At 33.5% G+C, this 23,682-nt stretch overlaps 6 protein-coding genes across 6 annotated transcripts, besides 5 other annotated features; 2 read left to right on the forward strand and 4 right to left on the reverse strand. All coding sequences in view use genetic code 12, as the record gives it.

The window, feature by feature from the left end:
- Window positions 1–1,434: part of a repeat region ((Ca3-4) Ca3 region on Chromosome 4; Ca3 is a large dispersed repeat sequence utilized as species-specific and strain-specific RFLP probe) that runs on past the window's edge.
- Window positions 1–3,773: part of a repeat region ((HOK-4) Repeat sequence of about 8 kb, part of the Major Repeat Sequence (MRS) on Chromosome 4; MRS units are found on most chromosomes; may serve as recombination hotspots) that runs on past the window's edge.
- Window positions 1–11,776: part of a repeat region ((MRS-4) Major Repeat Sequence (MRS) on Chromosome 4; MRS units are composed of variable numbers of RPS units flanked by HOK and RB2 sequences; found on most chromosomes; may serve as recombination hot spot) that runs on past the window's edge.
- Window positions 3,764–5,637: a repeat region ((RPS-4) Repeat sequence of about 2 kb on Chromosome 4, about 60 copies are found in tandem repeats on most chromosomes; RPS units flanked by conserved HOK and RB2 sequences form Major Repeat Sequence (MRS); may serve as recombination hot spot).
- Window positions 5,639–11,767: a repeat region ((RB2-4) Repeat sequence of about 6 kb, part of the Major Repeat Sequence (MRS) on Chromosome 4; MRS units are found on most chromosomes; may serve as recombination hotspots).
- On the forward strand, window positions 7,693–9,231 carry FGR6-10 (Fgr6-10p; the record flags this gene model as incomplete). The annotated part of the gene is made up of 1 exon (XM_711449.2): window positions 7,693–9,231. One exon carries the CDS (start codon window positions 7,693–7,695, stop codon window positions 9,229–9,231), a length of 1,539 nt encoding a protein of 512 aa, XP_716542.2.
- Window positions 11,777–13,200: 1,424 nt separating the features above from the next.
- HOM3 (aspartate kinase) lies at window positions 13,201–14,835 on the forward strand (the record flags this gene model as incomplete). Its single annotated transcript, XM_711450.2, has 1 exon — window positions 13,201–14,835. One exon carries the CDS (start codon window positions 13,201–13,203, stop codon window positions 14,833–14,835), a length of 1,635 nt encoding a protein of 544 aa, XP_716543.2.
- Window positions 14,836–15,061: 226 nt separating this feature from the next.
- On the reverse strand, window positions 15,062–16,027 carry GVP36 (Gvp36p; the record flags this gene model as incomplete). Its single annotated transcript, XM_711451.2, has 1 exon — window positions 15,062–16,027. The coding sequence occupies one exon, from the start codon at window positions 16,025–16,027 to the stop codon at window positions 15,062–15,064; it is 966 nt and encodes a 321-aa protein (XP_716544.1).
- A 447-nt stretch (window positions 16,028–16,474) lies between these two features.
- ARO9 (aromatic-amino-acid:2-oxoglutarate transaminase) lies at window positions 16,475–18,046 on the reverse strand (the record flags this gene model as incomplete). The annotated part of the gene is made up of 1 exon (XM_711452.2): window positions 16,475–18,046. The coding sequence occupies one exon, from the start codon at window positions 18,044–18,046 to the stop codon at window positions 16,475–16,477; it is 1,572 nt and encodes a 523-aa protein (XP_716545.2).
- Window positions 18,047–18,449: 403 nt separating this feature from the next.
- On the reverse strand, window positions 18,450–20,026 carry TUB4 (gamma-tubulin; the record flags this gene model as incomplete). The annotated part of the gene is made up of 2 exons (XM_019475389.1): window positions 18,450–19,938; window positions 20,019–20,026. 2 exons carry the CDS (start codon window positions 20,024–20,026, stop codon window positions 18,450–18,452), a joined length of 1,497 nt encoding a protein of 498 aa, XP_019330934.1.
- A 956-nt stretch (window positions 20,027–20,982) lies between these two features.
- Window positions 20,983–21,969, reverse strand: CAALFM_C405580CA (uncharacterized protein; the record flags this gene model as incomplete). The annotated part of the gene is made up of 1 exon (XM_711454.2): window positions 20,983–21,969. The coding sequence occupies one exon, from the start codon at window positions 21,967–21,969 to the stop codon at window positions 20,983–20,985; it is 987 nt and encodes a 328-aa protein (XP_716547.1).
- Between the last annotated feature and the right edge of the window lie 1,713 nt (window positions 21,970–23,682).

Genomic DNA, 23,682 nt, shown 5'->3' on the forward strand with positions numbered 1-23,682 from the left:
TTGAATTTAGAATGACTCTCATTCTTAATCCTCAATCATAGACAAGTGGTCTTGGGATAATCAAATCCACCACTGAATACATCTTCATCACTAGCATTATCACTGATAGAAGTCATGTTTCTAAAATTTCATGAATGGTCAATTTTCAAATGTTGTAAAAACCTTCTTAACTAAGATTTCTTAGACGATTTTTCCCAAGTTATTCTGTAACAGATTTGACACTTTCCATCACAATTTGATAATCAGACAAAACATAACTTGTTCTTAGACAGCCAAAGGACAATCCATGAGTATTTTTTTTGATTCATTAGTAGTAGAAGATATTATTAATAATCATGGCAACCTGCCGGTCGTCAAATACCACGGGCAGCACTTATAATTGTTGACACTGGAACACCCAATTTTTCGATCAATATTTGATACAGAAAACCAGAATAGAACACATTTTCATCAATACCATGTCATCTATCTTCGAGTGTATATATCATTTTAATTGATTCATGTAGTTTATAAGAGAGTAAGGTGGATAATAGGTAAGAATAAATTTTAATGTAGGAGAAGATTTTGTGCTGTTTTTTTTTTAGACGTAGACATCCGCATAAAGTGGCACATCATAGAAACTTTATGGAGCTAGAATTGCAAGTAAAATCAGTCTCTTAGACCTAGTTCAGTAGACAACGACCGATGAAAGTGTTTCCTGAGGCAAGTAGAATAAGAATCATCTAATTCTGACAAACTACAGTAGTGTCTATATTATACTACCGACTATGAACATTTATTATAGTAGTAAACATTAAATTCTATATAACTACAACTAGCAATAGACTTCCAATGGGTTAAATGGGCTTTTAACGTAGACTTAGATTCCCATTTCTCTCGATTTAACACACCCCAAGTTTGATATCCAATTTAAATAATTCTAATTTATAGTTGGTTGGCCCTTCATTATCTTAACCTAACAATAACAACATCAGTCAATGATTATAACCAAGTCAATATGTGCATAATACAACCATATCAGGTTATCACACCAGCCATGAATCAGCACCAGTTTAATTCACATCACTTTCCCTTAACCAAATTCTGGGTTGATGATACTCTCTTATCAACACTTCTTTGGTATACAGCTAACATGTATGAAGGCAAACCAATCTAGCAAATCAACATGGGTGAGGATATGGTACTTTACTAATTAGTAAATGATCTACTAATATTCTCCTTTATTTGACCAGGGGTTTTCTTGATAGAAGCAGTACAACAAAATATTCTCATGGACTGGGGCTTTGGATTGTGGCTAGGGAAATTCCAAATATTATAGATACCAGCGACATAATTGTTGCTCGTTGATGGAATACCGGGTTAGTTTCCAAATGTCAATACTCATTATCATCCTTCATGTTACAGGACAAATCCAATGGTGTACATTTCGAATTCTTATTACCTAAAACATCAACCATGCGAAAGTAGCAATGACCTCAATTACTTGGCTTTTGTTATAGCTAGGTGACTAGGAAAGATTGGATCCTGATCCAGTTTAAAAAAACCACTCTTTGATATTGTCCACAACATATCCCGTTCAGAAACATATCCAATTCCAATGCAAATAACTAATTTAAGCTTCCTTGAACAATTCATTTCAGTATTCATCTGTCGGTCACCACAAAAAAGATGCATTGAATCATAAAATGGGAATTACCATCAAGTCAATTATGAGTTCTTAGCTTCAATAACCAAAGCAAGGTGACAACAATCTGGCCAAATACAGAACATCTTCTACCAAAAGCTAGCACCTGGAACCAAATCCAAGACATCTATTAATGCAGTACCACTGTTGAATAGGATAAAACCATATGACCAAAACAATGAATTGTCATGGATTGGGAACAGCAGGTATAAAAGCATTATCCACAGTACCAAAGTAGTCTTAACCAATCCATAACCTAATTCTAAGAATTTAGCTTTGTGGATAGCAGTAACAAATTCTCTGCTGTTCTTCAAAGCAAAATCAAATGCGTATTCAACAAATATGTAGGACTTGGATTTTGTCATAATTTTCAAGAATTCAACAGCACCTGGATGGAATTGATTTTCTAGCACACTATATTCATCTTCAGTGCTTTCTCTGACCAAGCATAAATCAATACCAACTTAAATATCAATAGTATATGAAATGCCTTTGATTAAAACTAATTAAGTTTCAATATCTGATTATTTTCTCAATGCAATATTCAATGGCTTGACAGTCTTCAATCTCTAACAAAATAATTAAAGTGACTTCCAAATATCAATCATGAGGTTTCAAAATGTGGCAACTAATATGGCTCCCGAAATGAAAAAGCCAAGCTTATATCAATTAATGCTTTGTGACAAATAAGGGGGACAATATGGCATGGTCTCACTCATATTTCTGGAAGTGCAAATTGGTATGCATTTACTCTGTAGTCATTTAATACTCCCTGGGTCTACTTCAAATAAGTCTTAATATGTCCAATCATCAATGTTATCAAGCTTCAACTCTCAATATAACTAAACCAATTTTCAGAAAGACAATATTTTGGAACAACTGACACAACAAACCAAGTAGACGACTATGACACCAATACCAAGTATGACTAGTTCTACCAAACACATTACTCTAAAACACATTTCCATTGTAGATTTATGAATATCACTTGAAATATGACTATTAGGTAGATTAACGGACCAGCGTCTAAATTAATGGGAACTTCAAAATACAATACCAAATGACCAATTATAACTTGACGCCATTAATCAATTACCTCTGTAACTCCCAAATGATAATGATTCACTATTATATCTCTCTTTCATTCTCTTGATTGGACTAGATAAATCAGACATTCCGCCGAAACAAAAACTGGAAACCGCTAGCCGCTATCACAAAATATTGAAACTAATGGCGTTAATGGGATTGCTAATACATTTTCAAAAGGATCTTAATTCGAATAAACAATTGTTGGATTAATTGGGATTTGTTTTGTATTATTTGGGATTTGTATTGTATTACTTGTGGTGTTTGAAATGGTTGTGTCTTATAGTGTACTAATGAGATTGATTAAATTGGGTGTAAGAAAATAGTTGTGAAAGAAAATAGATTTAATAGAAATCGCAGTGCTAGAAAAGTACTGAAAAATTTACTACGAAAAATAATTTTGTATGGCAAAAATTATTTCCGCACCCTTCGGAAATTACACAAACTAATCTCCGTTTTCCTAACAAATTTACTATGTATTTTTGGGCTCGGGTACACGACCCTTATCTCCGTCTCCGTGTCACGTGATTTTTCCCATACAAAATCCTGCACAATCCCGCCACAAGTACTCTTATCTCCGCATTCTCGGGAATACCTCAGACAAAGAAAGAGAAGATACTACCACACTCATTTTCCCTCCCCTGCACGCCCCAGCCTCTCACTTTCTTGCCTCATCCCCGATCTAACATTAACACAACTTTGAGAATAACAGATAGAAAAATAACAGAGATATTGGAGATCAAAATATTCCACCATCGATTTCAACAAAAATGCTACCAAGCAACCACCTTCCCATACTTAATATTACAGACTTTAATAAAATCATCAGTTCTGATCTCTACACAATATAAGAACTACCACAAGATAGCTAGAGCTCAGAAGTATTATAATTACTATATTAACAATAGAAATACTTAATGGCCAGCATGATAGAACCCAAATACTCATTCTTACAATTCTCTAGGGTATTGACCACCAAAAAAAACGACACAAAATCCAAACTACAATAGTTAAGAAGGAAAGTTGAAGTGTGGGAGGTAGAGGAGGGCTACAAGAGCCAATCAGGTGCCGATTTGTGGCCTACAGTTGTGGTTTTAAAACCCGAGAGAATCGTTAATAGCGGCAATTAGTTGGGTGCTGCAGGAGCAAAAAGGCCGTTTTGTCCATAGTTAAGAGCACCCTGGTAACCCCGTTTGCTAATAGCACAACCAATTGAAGCTGGTATTTGGTGGCTCTGGTGTCAATTTATAGCCAACAATAAACATTTTCAAATCCGTCTAAACCGGTCAAAAGAAGAGTTGAGCTTCCATCTCTGGGTCAAAAAAGGCCGTTTTGGCCATAGTTAAGGCCACCCCCTTTCTGTAGCACAACCAATTGAAGTTGGTATTTGGTGGCTCTAGTGCCGATTTGTAGAGTCAAGTTATAGTGTTTGCATCCGAGAGTTTTGATTTATTCAGTGTTGTTTTCATTGGTTGAGGGCAAAAAGTTCGCATCGAGCAGAAAAGGTCGTGCCCGGGGCATAGTGGATAGACAACGATTACTGATGAACCACATGTGCTACAAAGACCAAACTAGGGCCGTTTTGAAGCTACAATCATGTAGAGTATTGGGTGTGAATTAGGCATGAATCGGATCAGAATTGGTTGAGCTATTGAAGAAAATGTTTTCTCCGTGGAAATGTGAAATTAACTCCGCCAAGGCTGACACAGTCAGTTTCGATGCTAGAAAGACCCAACTAGTGCCAATTCATAGCCATAAGATGTAAGTACTATGACTGTAAGAGCTGTTAGAAACAAGGTTCAACTGCTTTCTGTAGAACAAAAAAGGCCGTTTTTGCCATAGTTAAGGAATTTGCGGTGATGTCCGTTGAAGACTGCGCGATGAAAAATAACGCTACAAAAATCAAACTAGTGCCGATTTATACCTTTTTCTTATGAGTGCTAACCATGCAAGAACTGTTAGAAACGAAATACAACTGTTATCTGTGGAACAAAAAAGGCCGTTTTGGCCATAGTTAAGGGAGCCGCAGCTATGTCTGATCACAACTACGCGACCAAATTCAACGCTACAAAAATCAAACTAGTGCCGATTTATACCTTTGGATTATGAGTTCTATCCCTGCAAGAACTGTTAGAAACGAAATACAACTGTTATCTGTGGAACAAAAAAGGCCGTTTTGGCCATAGTTAAGGGAGCCGCAGCTATGTCTGATCACAACTACGCGACCAAATTCAACGCTACAAAAATCAAACTAGTGCCGATTTATACCTTTGGATTATGAGTTCTATCCCTGCAAGAACTGTTAGAAACGAAATACAACTGTTATCTGTGGAACAAAAAAGGCCGTTTTGGCCATAGTTAAGGGAGCCGCAGCTATGTCTGATCACAACTACGCGACCAAATTCAACGCTACAAAAATCAAACTAGTGCCGATTTATACCTTTGGATTATGAGTTCTATCCCTGCAAGAACTGTTAGAAACGAGATTTAACTGCATCCTGTGGAACAAAAAAGGCCGTTTTGGCCATAGTTAAGACGGAAAAATTATGTATATTGTTGACAGAAGATCGAATTTGAATGAGTTAATGACAAGGCTAGTATCGATTTGGAACCACAAAATGTGAGTGTCAAAGCCGTGGGATACTGTTAGAAAAGAGATACAACTGCATACCGTGGGACAAAAAAGGCCGTTTTGGCCATAGTTAAGAATCACTCGTATTTTTATTTTGACTACTGCTCGACCAATAGAGGCGTTACAAAGACCAAACTAATACCGTTTTGAAGCCAAGACAAATGTTTATTATACGCACAGATGGTGATTGAGGTAGGCGAATGATTGGAGATGCTACAACAAAAAAGGCCGTTTTCGTATAGAAATTATAGGTGGTGCTCATAGAATTTACATGTTTAGAAATTAAGCTAGTTTGTCTATTAAGTTGTTTATTTATACTTCTTTGATATCCATCATGTGCTTTAGATTCAATTGTAATGAGTTTGAACAGATCTATGTACAATAATTGTCATCTGGTAGCTATAATGATATGTAATTAGACTGAAATATGGAACATCTTCAATTTATTGTGCTCAGTATCATATGCTGAGAATGTTCTAGGTAGTAGTGAGTCAGTAGCAGTATGTTATTGAAAGTAATCAGTAGTTTCCAGTCTGGGAATTAGTTGGACATTGATCCCAATACAAAAATGTTCTAACTATTTGAACTTTATTATTTAGATATAAATGGAAGTAAACCAAGTTAAAAGCTTTTTAGATATAAATCACTTTGAACTATGAACTCTGAATATGGTCTGAAATGTTTCAGTGGTTGTCATTATGTTGATTTAATTGTAGTAAAATATGATGGGAACTCTCTAAATACAAGGGATGTGAAAGTAGTTGTTAATTCAAAATTGACCAGGAATTTTTCGTAGAATACACTATTCTAATCCCTTTTGAAAGTAATTGCTAATGTTTTATACTTGGAAACGATTGGAATATCTGGATATGTTAGTTACCTTGGGAATCATTTACACGCATGCTATCTGGCATGGTTCAACAGTATTGACTATTATAAAATGAATGAAGGTGAAGCACTAGTACTTTATTGCTTTTATTAGTTTAATTTATTGGGAAAGGAAATGTCATGAGCAAAAAAAGGGATAACTGATGGTGGTGTTGAAATATTTTGGCGTATGTCATAAAAAGAGAAAATATAAACAAACACGTAAATAGAAATGGAATGTACACGTATTTATCATGCGATGACAATAGGTAGTGTACAACAGTAGTAGTGTTCTTACCAGTAAAGTAAAGATGACTCGTAAATATTTTGTGACTAAGAGTCAAATTGAATGACTATATCACGTGAACTAGTATTTGATAGCAATAGTTGACCATCAAAATGGGCCTTGGGAAACTCAAAATATTGATGGTAGTGTTGTTTCATAGTCAATTATCCCATTGGAGATAACCAATTGATCAAACAAATTGCTTTAAGGGATTTTTTGGGGCTAATTAGATTCAAAGTTGGAATTATTTAGTAATTGCAAAGAGATGAAAGTAAAGTTTAGTTCAATATTTTTGCAAAAATCTATAAAATGTAGAGTAAAAATTATGTGACACAAAATTAATAGTAACAAACAATTAAACCAACCAATCCAACTTGAAAGCCAGAATTTACACTTATTTTACACAGCTAAGTGCCTCCAACAGCTTTTGATACTGCTGGACTCACTCTTGATAGGTTTTATTAGGACTGATAGTTCATACTGACTTCGATAGGTCTTTGGTGTATTCTCTATTGATCGTGTAAGATACAATTTTGCAAAACACCATTGGTTAATAATCAAGAGAAACGCGACATACAAATCACCTTTGTGTAGCTTATTCTATAAATAACTCACCTGAGAAAACACGAAAATTTATTCTGGCGTAACTACTACTATTGTTGAAAAATGTACAAGCGAGGCAGGCAATGTTGTACATAAACACGACACCATAAACTTAAATAACAAGAGTGGTGTCGCGTCATCACTTTGACGAGGGAGTTAGAGAAATATAAACAATCCAGAAATTCTTGGAATGGCTTTGAGCTAGAAAATATTTCGTACTAAATTAGCTTGTTCATTCACACTTAATACCTGTGTTGACCATGAAGACTGCTAGTGGTATTGTATCATTCACGATAACTCGTTTCACGGATATTAGGTAAATAGAGAAACGAGAAGAAAAAAAGAGTCGTCAAAAGTTGAATTCAATTCTAAAGGTGTACTTTTTGTTGACACGATTTCGTTCTCAGGATGCACCGCCACTAATCCCCTTTTTCTTTACGTGAATCTTTGATAAAATTCCACAATTTGAGCCATCTACAAGGTGAGTGCAAGGCTTGGCAGTCACCACGATACTTTATTCAAGAAATTTGCTCAATGTCTGAAGTTCCTAATCAAGAGTCTCCGAGTTCATCGATATTCAAACAATCGAATGCTTCAACATCAACAAAAATACATGGTGCTCCATCTAGTTCACAAATTGCTAATGTCGACTTCAACACCTTGAGAAAACTAAATTCGAACACCTCGTTTTCGTCAAACCTAACTAACTCAACCACTAAAACTAGCAATGCTTTATCCAGGCTATTCACTAGAAATAAGTCATCATCTAACATTTCAATTCATCCCTCTTCAAGCGATGATGATAGCTCACCAAAGACACTTCGAGAATCTACATCTCCATCTGAATCAAGCAAGAGTGTTAGTGGCAATAAGTTGAGAATTGCCAAAAAGTTGAAGTTTCCCAAGAATCAAAGCAGTTGGAAACCAGATTTGTTTTTGGATACTAGTAGCACAATAAGCGAAGACAGTTCTTCGTTTCGGAAAGTAATAACTGGTAATCTGTTAAATGAGATGAATAAATCAAGAAAGAGCTCAATGAGCTCACCCATGAGTACCACATTTCATAGTTTGTTTCATCGATCCCATCATAATGGCAGCAACCTTCAACGAGACACCAACCAGGTTGCGACTGGCACGACACCTTTGTCGGGTAAGTTTGATGACTTCTCAAAAGCATCCAAGACAACTTTATGTCTTTCCTCAAATAGCTCGAATTCAATAATCAGCAATCCTGAACTAGCTCAGATATATAATTTCACCAACCCAAATATTTCAATTGAAGATGGAGAAACCAATTTGGATCATATAAACAGTTCCTTTTTGGATATTCATAAGAAAATGCTTGTGCCAGCAGATCTGTTTATTCAGAATAAGCTAAACAAGTACCACCAAACCGAAGTAGGGTTGGGCATATACGAAAGTGAATTAGATCATGACAAAGATAGTAAGATATATTCCAACCTTTATCATTACTTGAAACCACTATTTACCCCATCTTTTTCAATATCCGACTCTGGTCAAAAGGGTAGGATGCGTCCAATATTGGGTGCTAGTGTTGAAGAAATTGCAAATTTCGTAAAGGAGAGTTTTTGTTTACACCAGCACAACCACGATAAAAGTTTTAGACTGAAGACAAGATCCAGTGTATCAAGCTTGGGTCGTGAAAAGGTAGAGGATTTTGATTACCGTCAGTTATCGAATTTGTTTGAAAAATTGATGGCCTTATTGAGTCATAACTTGCAAACTGCCGATTCATCGGAAGTATCTTTACAAGCTTTGATATTGAACGCATGGAAATATTATAATGCTTATGTTAGGTTTTATTTGCTAAGTATATTTCAACCATTGCAACTTCACTTGAATGAGTTATCTATGAGAGGTCCTAATGGAAGCACAGTTACTAGAATAGATGACCTTCTACTTGTTTCTTTTCGAAAAGTTTTTATTACTGAACAGGGAATTGGAAGTGGGGATAGAGAGACATCTCAATTTTTGGGGAATGCTGAAAGTGAAGATCTTACAGGAAATGGATTGTTGACTTCTACTTTGGCCGTGTTGTCGAGTATATCATAGGAGGGACTGTTGCATACAGAAGACACTATACAATAAAATCATTATGTTTTTGCTAAACAAACATTATTGAGTATTCCAGTTGTCAAATAATAGGTGTGAGACACAATAGCAATCTCAAGAGTATTACATTACCACCACAAGCATTTGAAAATATGTACAGACAATAATAAGCATGTCTTTTGTTTGTGGTAAATTTGGCATTATTGTATAACAAGAGGTAATTATTCATTTTCTGTTTTGCCACTACAGTTTCCTCTAACGATGTTTGGTTGCTTGAAATGGTTACAGGCACCTATAGCCTATTCAAGCTAAATTGTGTTATCCTTACTACTTAGCTATTCCATACTAAAAAAATATGTGTATTTACGCTTGCCTGATATGTGCATCTCATATATGTGGGTGATATGAAATTCATTGACGCTTTATTAATAATGTATGCACCACCAACCATAATTATTATTCTTGGAACCAGGTTGGTTCAACAGCTGGTCAAGAATGTACAAGGCGGGATTATTTCTACTTAGCCGACGTTGCTCTAATGTAACTCAATTACTAAACATTTGTCTTATTCCTCACCACTACTACTATTGACTTTAAATACTATGGGATCTATTCATTTTGCTTTATGTGCCTTTTAAATAAGAAGAACATTATAATCTGCTTCTATTACTGTTGTAATGAATACAAATAGGCTTGTTAATTGTGTTTTACCTTAGTTAAAATACGGCGCTTAAATTTATTTGTGAAGTTACACAGACAAGTTTTGCAACCAACTTCAGTTAGTTCCACTCAATAATTCTTTATATTTGTGACAAAATTTACAAAACTATTTAAACTCTTGTTGGCGCCCAAATTTTTTTTGCAACTTTATACCACTTTTTTTTTCTTCTTTTTCTAATTCACAATCAACTTTCAAAATCCATTTCATTCATTAAGGAACCAGGAATCTCATCTCTCCTATGGAAGCTTGTTGGAGCATCATTATGCGATTAAAAAAACAAATCAAAAATATAAAAACATAAATAATAGATTAAAAAATACAAAAAAAGACGCATAAAATATTTATTGTTATATAAGATTAGTCTCCTCAAGCGGTTAACAAAATCATCATCATCGGGTAACAGAATGGATAACCTAGGCGCTACTCACTACTATTGTTTGGAATATTATTGGAGCATCATTATGAGGAAAAGAAACCAAATAAATAATCAAAAAATGAAAATAAAAATTATAAAAAAATAAAAAAAGACTCATAATAAAGTTGTTGTTATAAATTATAAGACTCCTAAAGCGGTTTTCCAAATCAATGTCCATTCAGAAAGTAGATGAATAACCAAGGCTCTTTCCATTGTCACTTGAATTTTATATTGGAGCACAATATGCAGTTAAAAAACACAAACACAAATATAAAAAATAAAATAAAATGAAAAAATACAAATAAAAAAACGCATAGTATAACTAATGGTATATCAGATAAGTCTCCTCATGTTGATTTTGAAAACCAATTCCATAAACTGATTCTCTTAACTTGCCTGGAACCTATTGTTTGAATACTTGTTGGAGCACATTATGCAAAAAAAATACAATCAAGAATGAAAAAATATAATTAAATGAAAAAATAGAAAAAGAAAATGCATAATAGATTTGTTATATTATAAGACTCCAGAAGTAGATTTAGAAATTGATGTCACTGTTGTCATAAATCCACATTACGAAGAAGGTGTTAAACAAATGAAAACGAATTAACCAAACTAGTATCCAATTACATATAAAGCTGTCCAATTAATATCAAATAGAAACCATCTTACGAATTAAAGTCCTATGCTGCTGCTATCACAATTTAAAGATTCAACAAATAATCAATGTTTTTCTGAAGTATTATTTAATAATTTATAAAAGAAGTTATATTATCAAACTGTCAAATGAAAACAAATAAAAAAGATGCAAAAACGCAAAACAAAATAAAGAATATGCAAAAATGCAAAAGAAATTTAAAAAAGACAAAACAATATAAAACAAATTATAAACAAATACAATACAAGATATTAAAAATAGAAAAAAGATCAAAAACGATCAAAAAGAAATAAAAAAGTAATAATCAAGTTGCTGCTGTATCATATTGGTTTTCAAAAGCTGATTGTACAACCTTATTTGCTGTTCTAAAATGGTATATATTACTTGTATACTTGGTGTAGGAGAGGATATTCTGGGGGATAGGAGATACGATGTTATGGATGGTGCTATTGGGAGGAAGGAGTAGGTCCGAGGAAGATGTAGTTGGAGATCCACGGATTCGAAACTCTTCTCATAGTGCAGCGCATCTCTCCTAAGCAGGGTGCTAGGTGCAAAGTGGGGGTACGAGAGCCACCGCTGGGACGGTTTATCCGATCCTGGGATACGGTTGTGCCGGTTGCCAACGCTTGTACCATTCTCTAGTACCAACTTACATCCTGGGGACTGGTCTACTGCCACCCTTGGCCAGAAAATCTGGGCTGGCGGGAACAAGGGCTGGGGCTGAGATCAAGCTTGGGCCAGAGCCAGAGCCAGAGCCAGAGCCAGGGTCAGGGCCAGGGTCAATGGCTGACGTCCCTAAGCTCAAGGGAAATGGCCAATCCCAGAGCAGGGTCTAAAGCCAAAGCCCACAGTATGGCTATYCAGGTAACAAAACCGGTAGCCGGGGCTAGTACTCTGGCCCACTCTACAAGAGGCTCAAGGGTGTTGGGTAGCAGTCAATTGTAATGGCTGTGCCCAGGTTCACCACTGGCAACATGATTGGTCCTAGTGCCTAGCCCAGCTTTGAGGCCAATACAACTTCTGGCTAACCARCCAGAGTTTATGGCAGGCCAGCTTTCAATTTGGTCCCAAAACTGGTTGAATTGTCACTGCCAGTGAGAATCCTAAGCCAAAGTCAGGGTTGGTAAAAGGAGCAAGGTCCACATTGTTTCCAAAGCCAACTCAGCTGTTTTGCTGTGTTTGGGAACTGGACTTTTTCCAATATACCCAGCTAGAGACAGGTTAATTTACATTCAGTAACACTCGGGTTAGTCCTTTTTGGAGTGCAAAACATCAAGTGAATGGAAGAAGGAGGTACACAATGGACCATTATATAACTATTTAGACATGGTAGGAAATACAACAAGTCAGGATAAAAGGAACTTCATCAAACTTGAAATCCATATCCAAGAAAAGAGTAAAAAGAGTATATAACAACGTATTCCCATACTATACCATATCAAAATAGAGAATAAATAGTTATGGATAAACATTGGATCATTTCAGAGGGATCTGCAACAGGGTGCACATATGATTACTGATTCTTGTCTGGAAGGGGAAGAATTGTTCAACAATGATACTCTTCCCACAAGTATAATCAATAATTTAGATTTAGTACAAACTAGTTGGTAATACCAACTTCAATTTGTATTTCCATAGTTGTACCTTTGAACTTCCCAGTAACATATGGAGGTATTGGCACAAATTGGATTCTCTTTATTTTTTCCAGTTACTATGAGGAATTGCTATATAATATAAGATTGAAATATTCTCCTGTAACGGAGTTGTGTTAAGAATCTTAAGCTTTTTTTTCTTTCTTTTTTTCCGTTGCACCTCCTGCTGCTGTTGCTGCTGTTGACTCATTTTCTTCTTCTTTAATTTTAATTTTAATTTTTCAATTTAATAATCAATAAGAAGTTGAGATCACAATTTAAACATTTTTTTTTCTTATTTTAAATTCCTTTACTTCTTTTTCCTTTTTTTTATTATAGAATATTCAACAATTATCTAGTTGTCCATCCCTTTCAGTTGTCCTCGAGAACAACTCCTGTAACTATTATTACTACTACTACTTTCACCCTCGTGGTTCCTTAGATCGAGATATATATATATATCCATATTTATAACTAGAATTTATTTTTTTATAATTATACTTTTTACATTCCTACAACTAATCTTTCATAAAATTATTTATCAATGTCACAATCCCCAACTAACGTTCCAAGATCCTATAATTCAGTTTTAGACCTTAAACTCGCCTCACCGACAAATTCTGCTTCTGGTGCCACTGGTGGTTGGATTGTCCAAAAATTTGGTGGTACTTCAGTAGGTAAATTCCCCGAGAATATCGTTGATAACATTGTCAAAGTATATTCTCAAACCAATCGTGTTGCTGTTGTATGTTCTGCTAGATCTTCACAAACGAAAAGTGAAGGTACCACTAGTAGATTATTACGCAGTGCTGATTTGGCAGAAAACGATAAGGATTATCAACCACTTTTAAATGCCATTGAAGAAGATCATGTTACCAATGCAGAACGTATTCAACTGGAAGAAATTAAACAAGAGTTGATTAAAGATACTAAACAAGAAATTGAACACGTTAGAGAATTATTACATGCATGTCAAATCATTGGTGAAATTAGTCCTCGTTCATTGGATTCAATTATGGCCGTTGGAGAAAAATTGTCTTGTTTGTTCATGACTGCCTTGATGAAAGACCATGGATTGAATGCTGTATATATAAATTTACAAGATGTCATTCCTTTAAGTTATGATTTCCAAAAAGGGTTTGATGATTCATTTTATCAATTCTTATCCCAAGAAATTGGTAAAAGGGTTTTACAATGTGATAAAGAAAGAGAAGGAGAAGAAGATGTTATTCCAGTTTTAACTGGTTATTTTGGTGTTGTACCTGGTGGACTATTAAATGGTGTTGGTAGAGGTTATACCGATTTATGTGCTGCTTTAGCTGCTGTTGCCTTACAAGCCGATGAATTACAAATTTGGAAAGAAGTTGATGGTATTTTCACTGCTGATCCTCGTAAAGTCCCTAATGCAAGATTATTAGATAGTGTTACCCCAGAAGAAGCTGCTGAATTGACATATTATGGTTCTGAAGTCATTCACCCATTTACTATGGAACAAGTCATTAGAGCCAAAATTCCTATCAGAATAAAAAATGTGGAAAACCCAACTGGTAAGGGAACAATTATATACCCTGATAATATTGGTAGAAGAGGTGAAGCCACTCCACCTCATCCTCCAGCTGCATTTGAACAATTGGCCATGAGTAGTTTATTACAAAGAAAACGTTCAGCCACTGCCATCACTGCTAAACAAGACATTGTGGTTATAAATATCCATTCCAACAAAAAAACATTATCACATGGATTTTTAGCTCATGTTTTCACTACATTGGATAAATATAAACTTGTGGTTGATTTAATCTCAACTTCAGAAGTTCATGTATCAATGGCATTACTGATACAACTGGATCAAGAATCACAATTGAAACATGCATTAGTTGATTTACGTAAAATGGGTACTGTTGATGTTACTAAGAAAATGACCATTGTTTCTTTAGTAGGTAAACAAATGGTGAATTTCATTGGTATTGCTGGTAATATGTTTAAAGTGCTAGCTGATGAAAAAATCAATATTGAAATGATATCTCAAGGAGCTAATGAAATCAATATTTCTGCTGTTATTAATGAAAAAGATACCATTAGAGCATTAAAATCCATTCATGCTAAATTATTAGAAGGTGGTTCAGCAATTGGCGATTCCCTGGCTGTGGATACACGTTTGGAAGCATTAAAACTACTGTAGATAGACAAAATTATTATGTAAATTATAGACAAAACATTAAATACTAATAATAATCAACATGCTAACAAGCATAAATACAACTATAAAATAATAAAGTTAAAAGAAACACGAAAAACAAATACCAAAAAATCCCTTATTTTTCTTGTTTTCGAACCATAAACGAAGATTGAAAAGAATATATCTTAATTTATTAGGTTGAGTTTGATTGGGTTGGGTTGGGTTTGCCTTAAATGTCAAAATCACCGGATTCTCTGCCACTAGTAGCACTACCACTCAATTTATGTTGTTCATCAATTAATTCTTCAAAATCTTTAACCATACCATCCAATAATTCAGTAGCCAATTTATGATAAGCCAATTGAGCTTTAATTAATTCCAAGAATTCTTCCAAAGGTTTAGCATTTTCTAAAACATTTTGCATAATATTAATTGCATCTTCCACAGTATTGGCAAATTCATCTTCAGCATTTTCCATATCAACTCTTAATTTTGGTTCCTTTTGAGGATTTGTACAACTGGCCAAATTACTTCTAGTTAAATCATAATCAATTCTTTTATCTTCAACTTTTTTTTGAATATTATTTGATTGACTAATTAATGAACGTAATGTTGTCAATAAAGGTTTATTGAATTTAGATTTAATCAATTGATCTTGACCTAATCTCGCATTGGCAATTTTGTTTAAATTTGAAGAATATAAATCTAATCCTTTAATTAATGGATCTTGAGATTTATCACTAGTCAAAATTGATGCATCAGTGGCTCTACTTAATGCATGATATAAAGTCTTAGGTGCTTTGAATTCACCAGTATTAGGATTGATCAATGCTGCTTGAGCTTCAGCAGTAGTAGTAGCTTTGGCTACATTGGAAACTCTAGTAGTGATGTTCTTACCAAATTCTGTAAAACTTTCTTGAACATTGGTTGGATAATCATAACTTTCATTTTCATAATTAGTAGTGATTTTCAAAACATTCTTGTATAATTGTTCAATATTGTTACATTTATTTGCTAATTCTATGTATTCAGATGGTAATTGACTGATATCATCTTGTTTGATGTTCCCCATTTTTTCTTGAACTAATCTTGAAGTTCTTTGAGCTAATGGAACAACCTCCTTATTGAATTCAGTAGAGATTTTATCACCAAAAGATTTTAAATCTTTTGTAAAATTGGAGAAATTGAATGACATTGGAGGAGAGGGGATTGATTAATAGGTATAGATTAGTTTGGTTGTGGTAAGTGATAGGTGTTAACGTCAATAAACTGTTGGTTGATAATGAAACCAGAACCAAATCCAAAAAAAAAAAAACTTTAAATTAAAATCTCTCTCTCTCTCTGTTTCTCACTCACTCAATTTTTTTCGTTCTTCTCCTTTTTCTTTTCTGTTTGGTTGATCCACACGCACACACAATTCTTACTGTTCTAATATCCTTATCAATGGTATCAAAACAATCTATATACTACCATTCATAAATCCTGAATAGCTGTTATCTGAGTTCAATTAAGTAGAAGTTAGATAAGCTTTGCAGGGATTGCCATTTAGCATTTCATATCCTTTTGTTTATCATACATCTATTCAAATATTTAAATCTAATTATTTTTTTGTATCGGATGGGAACCCCCTTAGGCTAGCTTTTTAAAACTCTAACCCATTACTAAAGAATTCATAAACTGCATCAGTCAATCTTTTACCACTTTCAAGAATTTCTTCATCATTATTAGCAAGAGCATAACATAATCTAAAGAAATTGCTTCTATCTTTACTAAACTCTAAATCAACCGTCATATTATATCCTGGAACAACCAAAATTCCATAAGAAATCAATTTCCATAATAATAATTTCATTTTTTGTAAAACATCAACATCTTTTGGCAAATTAATTTTAAAAGTAACAAACATACCAGCTTTAGGGTCAATAACATCAACATAACCTTTTTTATAAGCTTGTGATTCAAAAATTGAATATAATAACAAATCTTTTCTGTAAGAATAATTCAATCTCATTTTTAAAATCCATTCTAGCCATCCATCAACACCTTTAAAGTTTTCTTGAATAACATTATTAACAATAGTTTGTGTTAAACCCAGAGCACCTCGATTAACAACGTCACTATAATTCTTAACTGCGTCAATGACTTCTTTATGACCAACAATAAATCCTAATCTCAAACCTGGAGCAAATAATTTGGAAAAGGTCTCAACTCTAAGAACTCTACCAGTAGTGTCCAATTCAAGGTAAGATGGAGTCAAATGATTTTTCAAATAATCGTCAATTTCAAGATCGTTTTTCAATTCATTATTGCCACTACCACTACCACCTATATTAGGTTTTTCATATTTTGGTAATGTCAAATAACCATAAGGATCATCTTCAATAATGGCAAAATCATATTTGACAGCCAAATCATAAATTTTCTTTCTAAATTCTAAAGATTGAGTAAATCCAGTTGGATTTTGTCCTGTGGCAATAGTATATAATGCCTTTGGTTTAGGTAAGTTTGGATAATGTTTCTCCCAATTCTCCAATAAATCAACAAATTGAGTCAAATCAATTCCATCAGAATCATTATCAAAATTGATTTTCACTGGAACAGCTTTAGCACCAGCATTATCCAGAAATCTTAAAAATGGACTAAATGTAAATTCCTCAACTAAGATAACATCACCATCATCTAAAAATACATCAGCAGCTTTATTTAATCCATCACTGGCACCAGTAGTAATGAAAACATTCCAATCGTCATAATTTGGTTTATGTGTACGAATGATGAAATCTCTTGCAAATTGTAATAATGGTGCATGACCTTCAACAGCAGCATATTGTAATCCTCTAGCCAAATCAATTAATTTTGGATCAGTAGTATGTCTGCTGATATGAACAGTTGACTGTGGTGTGTGTATACTGGAAGGCGGAGTTTTGGTTTGATGACCGTTCTCGGAACCATTCAAAGAAGAAGAAGGAGGTTCTTCTTCTGCAGTAGACGAAGTAGTAGAAGGTGTGGTAATTTTTTGGAATGGGTAATCAACTAAATTGACATCTATGGAATCAATTGGGAAAAACCCGTGATTCGGCATACCATAAGACAATGCCAACGGTTTTTCATGAGGCTTGAAATTTGCCGGAGGCTTATCAGATGGAGCATTTGTAAAATGTACCGAAGTTCTTCCAGCAGCTCGCTTAGAAATTAAATGAGTAGGATCAGACATATCCTTGGTGTAACAAAGTTTCCTAAGTAAAGTGAAAAGTGTGAAAAAAGAAGAAGAAGAAGAAGAAAATGACGATATAATTGAGAAAAAAAAGAGAAAACCGATATTTTAAATAGACGAAACTATTTATAGTTCCCATTGTTGATTACTAATGATATAAGTTTTCGTATCGGAGACGCCACATAGTTTTATTATCAGTTTGTTTATGCTTTACGCTTTATGGTTTATCGTTAATTTATGCGCAATATTAATCCACAACGGAAAAATGTTTTGACTCCACAACCACAAAAGTTATTCCTCAACTCGGACATTATCTTTTTATTCTATATACATTTAACCTTCTCTTACATCTTTTTTTTTTTTTTTTCACAATAAGATATTACAATTGTTTCTTTTTTGTTTGTTATATACCCATATCTGCATCATCTATATTGTTATAACCATTACCATTACCACCACCATCTTCTAGATCATCCTCATCATCATCATCTAAATAGGTTATCTCTTTACAAGCTTTGTATTCATCTATTATCGATTTGACACTTTCACGAGATTCATTAAACATCTCCATTACTTCATTTTCTTCTTCCACACTACTATAATATCTATTAAGATAAGCTTTTCTTTTAATTAATAAATCAAATTGTTTTAGAATTTTCGTGAAAACATCTATCATTGAAGTATTGTTTGTTACTTGAATTCCTTCCAAATTAGTATTCTTCAAATACGGAGATTTTTTCCCATGAACAACTAATACGGATCGAGCTACCCAGGGCACAAATGAGATTCTTTGTTGTGATTTCAATATCCCCTTACGGATCTCACGTTGATCTAAATTGTATCCAATAAGATAATTTAACATACTAATGTAGGAAGTATCACCGCCAACACGATTAGTTTTATATCGATCATTCGACAATTCCAATAACATATCGTATTCGTTCAAATAGTTGTGTTTTTGAGTACTGAACGGAGCTATTGAACTTGTCAAGAATTTCAAATCTGGGGTCGGTATTAAATTTGAAACAATCGATTCCATTGAACTATACATATACCCAGGAAATCTTAAAGGGTTTGACACCGATGCAGAAACTAAGGCAATCAATTTATTTGCTCCTAAAAACAAGTCATTATCGTCATGTTGGATATTGCTATTGTTGTTAAATAATATATTTTCAATTCTATTCAATGAATCATTATGGAAGACAAAAGTTGCATCACTATAGTCAATTAATCGTTTCAATGTTAAAATAGTATTATAAGGTTGTACAACAACATCTGATGTATCTTCATTTGATGGGAATATTGAAAATGTATTTAATAATTTCTTATGACCATATCTATCACTTATCACTTCTAACATTTTTGACCCCACTCCAGACCCTGTGCCCCCGGCAACACTATGAAATAATTGGAAATTTGATAAATTATCACATTTATCGACTTCTCGATCAATTAAATTAAGTAAAGTTTCTTCTTCCTCTGTACCATATTTATATCCATTTATCCAATTATTTGCAGCACCATTCCCCTGATTACTCAAATGAACATTACGAGGATTAAACATGGGTAAAGCAGATGTACTTTTTGCAATGACTGATGGTTCCATATCTATCAAAATAGATCTTGGGGTATATGTATTAGAATCTGAAAGAGTGAAAAAAAGTTCTGGATGATCATTACGATATTTCCCATTGGGTTTGGTTTGTTGTGGATACAGTTGAGGTGATGACCCGGAATTGTTAAGTTCTTGTAGTTGTAAATCATTGATGTCCTTAGGATAGGGTGTTGATGATCCATCAGATTGTATGCCGTGCTCTGTTGCCAATTGTTGCCAGTATTGTAATCCTACTTGATTACCACATTGACCCACTTGTAATGTAATTGTCTCACTAAATTAGGAAAGATGTTAGTATTAGGAATATATTCAAACAAGTAACAAAAATCTCTTGTTTATAGTGTTGCTACTTACCCAGGCATATTGTTGATGATTGTAAGTTGTTTACGCGTATATTGATTAGTGCTTTGTTTACACTTTGGTGATAATTTTTTTTGACATTTTTTAGCGAAGTGAGAGCTTTTTTCTCCAAATTTTATCACGTGACTGATACTTGAAATCGGTTTAATCATATTACGAAACTAACAGAAGCCCATCAACAAACACTATAAATCCAACCAATTTCGTATATGTTATTTACGGAAAAATAAGCAAAATAGTATATTTAACAGATAGGTTGTTTTTTATTCTACTAAAAGTATAAATGATATAAAACTATAATAAACTAAAATGTGAAGAAAATAAAAAAGTAAAAAAAGGGGGGGGGGAAGGGTTTTCAAACAAATAATGATTAAAGTATTAAGGAGGGAAAAAACTGGTCGATATTCTTTCTAATGTCTAGCCTGTGAATCACCATGAAATATAACTTATTCGGGGAAAAAGATAATAAACCAACAACTAATTATAATTTAAACAAGATGATGAATTAAATCAAATTTATTTCCAACAATATGGTAGCATCATGATGTTAAAAACAATCTGTCCAGCAGTAACTTGTTAAGTAAAGAAATAAATTAGTGTATATATATATCCGAATAAATGGTTGATATTGTAATAATAAAATGAAAAATAATGAGTATGAGAATTGACCATAAACCAAATCAATTTGTCATAAGAATAAAAAATAAACCAGTTTTCCCTCTTCCTTTAATCAAAAAAAAGGGGTAATCAATTTAATTACTTCCCCTTGTCTTTTACCGAAACAATAATAATAATAATAATAATAAAATAGAATCAATTTGAAAATGATAGAACCAACGATGAAAAATAAAAAAAAATGAAAAGTAAAAGTAAAAGTAAAATAAAACCAATAATTAACTGAACTCACATCCTCTTAAAAACGGAAAAAAGTTATGAATTTTTAATTAATATAGTCAGCTTAGTAGTTTCTTCTCTTCTTCTTTTTACAGGTAACTGGACCACTTGTACCAGTAGCTGTTGGGATTGAAACGGTAGCAGTACCAGTTGGAGTAGTCTTCAAAGATGAAGTTGGAGTAGCATTTTGACATTTACCAAATGCAGCAGCCAAAGCAGTAACAATGACAGATTTCAAAGTGCCAAAGTTTAAGAAAGCTTGGAAAAGGGATGGAATCAAACCAGAATCAGCCAAGGCATCAATAAGTTGACCAAGAGTGATGGCTTTTTCATCAATCAATTCTTTAATCAAGTCACCACCCCATTTGTAAAATTGATCATCAATAACCAAAGCTTCGACAACTTGATTGGCTAAACCAGAAGATTTCAATGATTCCATTAAAGAAGTAAGAACATCTTGACCATCTCTAGCGTAAATTGGTTCTGGAGCACTTTCAACCATAATTTCTCTCTTGGCAGAAGCCATTTTACTGGACACTGTGTTGGCATTAAGACCTAAAGCATTACCAATGAGGTTTGGCAAACTGGTAAGTTTATCTAAAATGGCTTTATAAATGTAAGCGTAGAATGCACAATCGTTAATCAAATCCTTAATAAGATCAACGGCTAAACCAGAATCATTCAATGATTTCAACAAGGTAGTCAAGTTAATGGTACCATTCTTAATAGCACCAACAATGACATCTACGGAAATTTTGGACAATGTTGGATCAGTAATGAGATATTTAATAATACCTGGAGACAAATTGGTGTTTTTAATGGCAGTCAAGACATCAGTGACAATTTGATTTTCTCTTTTAATGATTTCTTCTTGGGACATAAGATCTCTCTTAGCATTGTAGTGTTGTAAGTTTGCTAAGGCACTGTTGACAAGATTTGATTCTCTAACAGTCAATTGAGTGACTTTAACTTGAGCGTCAGCAGCTGGAGCAGCAGCGACGGATGAGATAGCAGCTAAAACTAAGGTGGCAGTGGCGAAATCTAACTTCATAGCGAATGGTTAATAGATATTAAGGGAAAACAAAGGGGTTGGGAGTTTGTTGGTTATGATAAAGAAGAAAAATAAAAAAAAAGGGAAAAAAAGATTATTTGAAATTGACAAAGGGGGCAGGATCTGAATTATATTTATATTTGATTGAAAAAGAAGAAGAAGAAGAAGAAGAATCCCAAGAATTGTAAAAAGTTATGAAACAAACGTGCCAATGAGCTTGAGGGACTGCCTTCTCCCCCACCTCAAAGTCAAATTATATAACCAAGTTAGGTAATTTGTTAATTAATAATATACTTTTGTGTATGGAGATTGTTAATCGTTAAGAAATATTGGAGAACATTACAGGTCCAACTATTGAAGAGAGATAATTGATTGCAAAAATTTCATGTACTTTAAAAACATTTAGTACTTTGCGTAAGTTTCCCAAATTGGTAGGGAAATTTTGACTTTCCCAAAACGGAAAAAAAATTACAACAAATTTTTTATTTTTCATTTCTTCAGCTTTGGGATTGGGTTTGGGATTGGGTTTGTTGCAACAACAATGATAATTTTTGAATGAGAAGAATTATTTTAAAAGATCAGGGTCAAATAACCAAAAGGCTTGGAAGAGATCTTGGTATTTGAATAAATAATATTTATGGTTACATGGTTTTGGACTTATAAATAAAATTTGGGTGCTTTGTTCAAGAACCCTTTAAGAAGGCTTTGGTAAGAAAGAAAGAAAAAAAAAAGTTAACAATAGTAAACAAGGTCTACTTGAGGGAAGCTAGTAAAAAAAAGAAAAAGAAAAAAACTTATATCCCAGTTGAGTAACAATTGAATCTATAGAGTATTCCCTAAAACTACTACACAACAATATTCCTTCTCCTCTATTTGTAATTCTTACCGTAATTGGATTTCAATAGAATCATATGTTTCTAATTATATTTTTCTATTTTAAATTTCTTTTCCTGTTTCATATTTTTCCTGGGACTTTAACGATTGTGGCAAGAGAATAGATTTGTATTCATATTTTTTGTGTGTTGTACTATATTTAGAGAGTCTATAATAATACTGTCAACTCCTTGAAAGCTTAATATCCCTCAAATGGAAATTATTAATTTGATTCAAAGATCCCCTGTACATAGATTTTTTTTTGTGTTTGATTAATCTCAAGTATTGGGTCAAGTGGATTATTTTTTTCAACAGCAGCCTACTTAAACTTCAAAGAATAGTCTTTTGAACCAAACAAAACAAGCACTGGTTTGTTGAGACACCTATCAGAAGATTCAATTAAGAGAATCCATAGTATGGCTCTGTGAATAGTAGAAAGTGCAGAAAATTGATTGTTCATTAATTTGTATGTACGTCTGCTGATTATTATCACGTATTTCACACTAATTTTCAACAAATATTACGAGGAATACAAATTTTCAGTGATTTTCGAATTCAAAAAAGGATAAGAAATCTCCAATGATATCTTTATATACCTGATTATACATTCTTCATGTATATACACAATTCAATACCAGTCTATTATTTGGTCTTCCAGGGCTTATGCTGATATTGTTCGCCCATAACATCACGTGATGAACAGACAATCTGAGCCTAGCTGGAAACGGCTTGGCCATGTGTATCCCGTTATACACGAAGTTGATTTAGGCAGAACAGATGACCTACATTAACATTTCAGTCTGAAGAAAAGGGTATAAATAAATAATGAATATACTCATA

The sequence above is a fragment of the Candida albicans genome, chromosome 4, assembly GCF_000182965.3.
Source record: "Candida albicans SC5314 chromosome 4, complete sequence".
Classification (NCBI taxonomy): Eukaryota; Fungi; Ascomycota; class Pichiomycetes; order Serinales; family Debaryomycetaceae; genus Candida; species Candida albicans.